The sequence below is a fragment of the Armigeres subalbatus genome, chromosome 1 (assembly GCF_024139115.2).
Source record: "Armigeres subalbatus isolate Guangzhou_Male chromosome 1, GZ_Asu_2, whole genome shotgun sequence".
Taxonomy (NCBI): Eukaryota; Metazoa; Arthropoda; class Insecta; order Diptera; family Culicidae; genus Armigeres; species Armigeres subalbatus.
This window is the reverse complement of record NC_085139.1, coordinates 295754332-295755865: the sequence shown is the minus strand read 5'-3', so window position 1 is coordinate 295755865 and position 1534 is coordinate 295754332. Positions and strand designations below refer to the sequence as shown.

General features: G+C 46.7%; 1 protein-coding gene across 1 annotated transcript; it reads left to right on the top strand.

Annotated features, from left to right (window-relative positions):
• The first annotated feature begins 521 nt into the window (after window positions 1-521).
• On the top strand, window positions 522-1073 carry LOC134207479 (uncharacterized). The gene has a single exon (XM_062683193.1). The coding sequence runs from the start codon at window positions 522-524 to the stop codon at window positions 1071-1073; it is 552 nt and encodes a 183-aa protein (XP_062539177.1).
• Window positions 1074-1534: the final 461 nt, after the last annotated feature.

Here is a 1534-nt window from a genome sequence, read left to right as displayed (position 1 = left end):
GTTCTTAGAACCATTAACCAAGCAGCGGTGGACCGCTAGCGTCCGAAGCTCGACCCTACACGCCAGATTTGTCAATCTAGTACGTTCGTGGCACAACTGTTCAGACACCGCCATTTTGTGGATATCACCAATGCTGCAGGCATTCCGTGACTGGGTTCGAGGAGACAAGCCAGCATCGAAACCTCGAGGTAGTGTCCCCCCCCGAGACAGTCCAATTCGGGCTACAATTGGAGCTACCCGGTAGCGACGTTAGAGGAAGTGGTTGGAGTAGCGGTACGTGAAGGGGGCCACCACCGAAGAGTTAGAAAAGTGAGGTAGGAGGTAGACTAAGGAAGTGGGAATACGAAGGAGCAATAAAGGTACCTGTGTGTGTAATTTGAAGAATTCGGTTTTGGTGTTCAAGTGGAAGTTTCCTGTATTTTCTTGGCCGCGATAATCAAGCGCGTACGCCGACCCTGAGGCTATTGAATAAGGGGGTCTCATTAGTGCTGGGCAGGGATCGCCCCATTAGTTACAAGTTCATGGGAGAACTTCCAGCGGCTCGTGTAACTGTATCAAGACCATTCTCCAACACCGGCGTGGATTATTTCGGTCCAGTATACGTTCGGCTGACACCGCGTAGAGCTGCTGCGAAGGCGTATGTGGCAGTATTTATCTGTATGTGTACCAAAGCGATGCATCTCGAGTTGGTAACGGATCTATCAACCGAAAGATTCATTCAAGCATTACGCAGGTTCATTGGTAGACGAGGAAGGGTTACTGATATCTATTCGGATAATGGAACCAACTTTGTCGGTGCCCGTAATCAGATGAAGCAATTGTTTGTGCTACTGAAAAGCAGAGAACATCACGAGACGGTAGCTAGGGAATGCACCAAGGACGAAATTCAGTGGCACTTCAATCCTCCGAGTGCTCCACACTTCGGAGTTCTTTGGGAGGCAGTGCTGACATTTGAAGATATGAACACACTTTTAGTACAAGTTGAAGCTTGTTTAAATTCAAGACCGTTGACTGCAATGTCAGACGACCCGAACGATTTGGAACCGGGATTTTTCATCAGTTCCAATAAATAGGCTTTCCCAGATTCAGGTGACACAAAAAAAATTGCAAGAGTTCTGGAAAAGATGGCGGCGAGAGTACTTGTCGCAATTACAACGAAGCGTTGGCGTCCAGTAATCCCAATATCAATAGGCCAACTAATGTTTATTCGTGAAGATAACGTGCCAGCAATCAGGTGGAAAATGGGAAGAATAGTAAAGGTACATCCGGGACAGGACGGTGTGGTAAGAGTTGCTACAGTAAGGACAGCAACAGGAACTTTGGATAGACCCATTGAGAAGTTGTGTATCCTTCCATCATCGGCTCAGAATGACAACAACAACCAATAGTGGAACAGGCGACCCGTCCATCGGTGCACGAGAGGTTTCTTTTCTTTTCTTTTTTAGAAATCCCAGTTATTTCAGGGCGTCATTTATTTAGTTTGCATCTAAACAGATAGCACTGAATCAATAATTTGACGCCACAATACACGGTT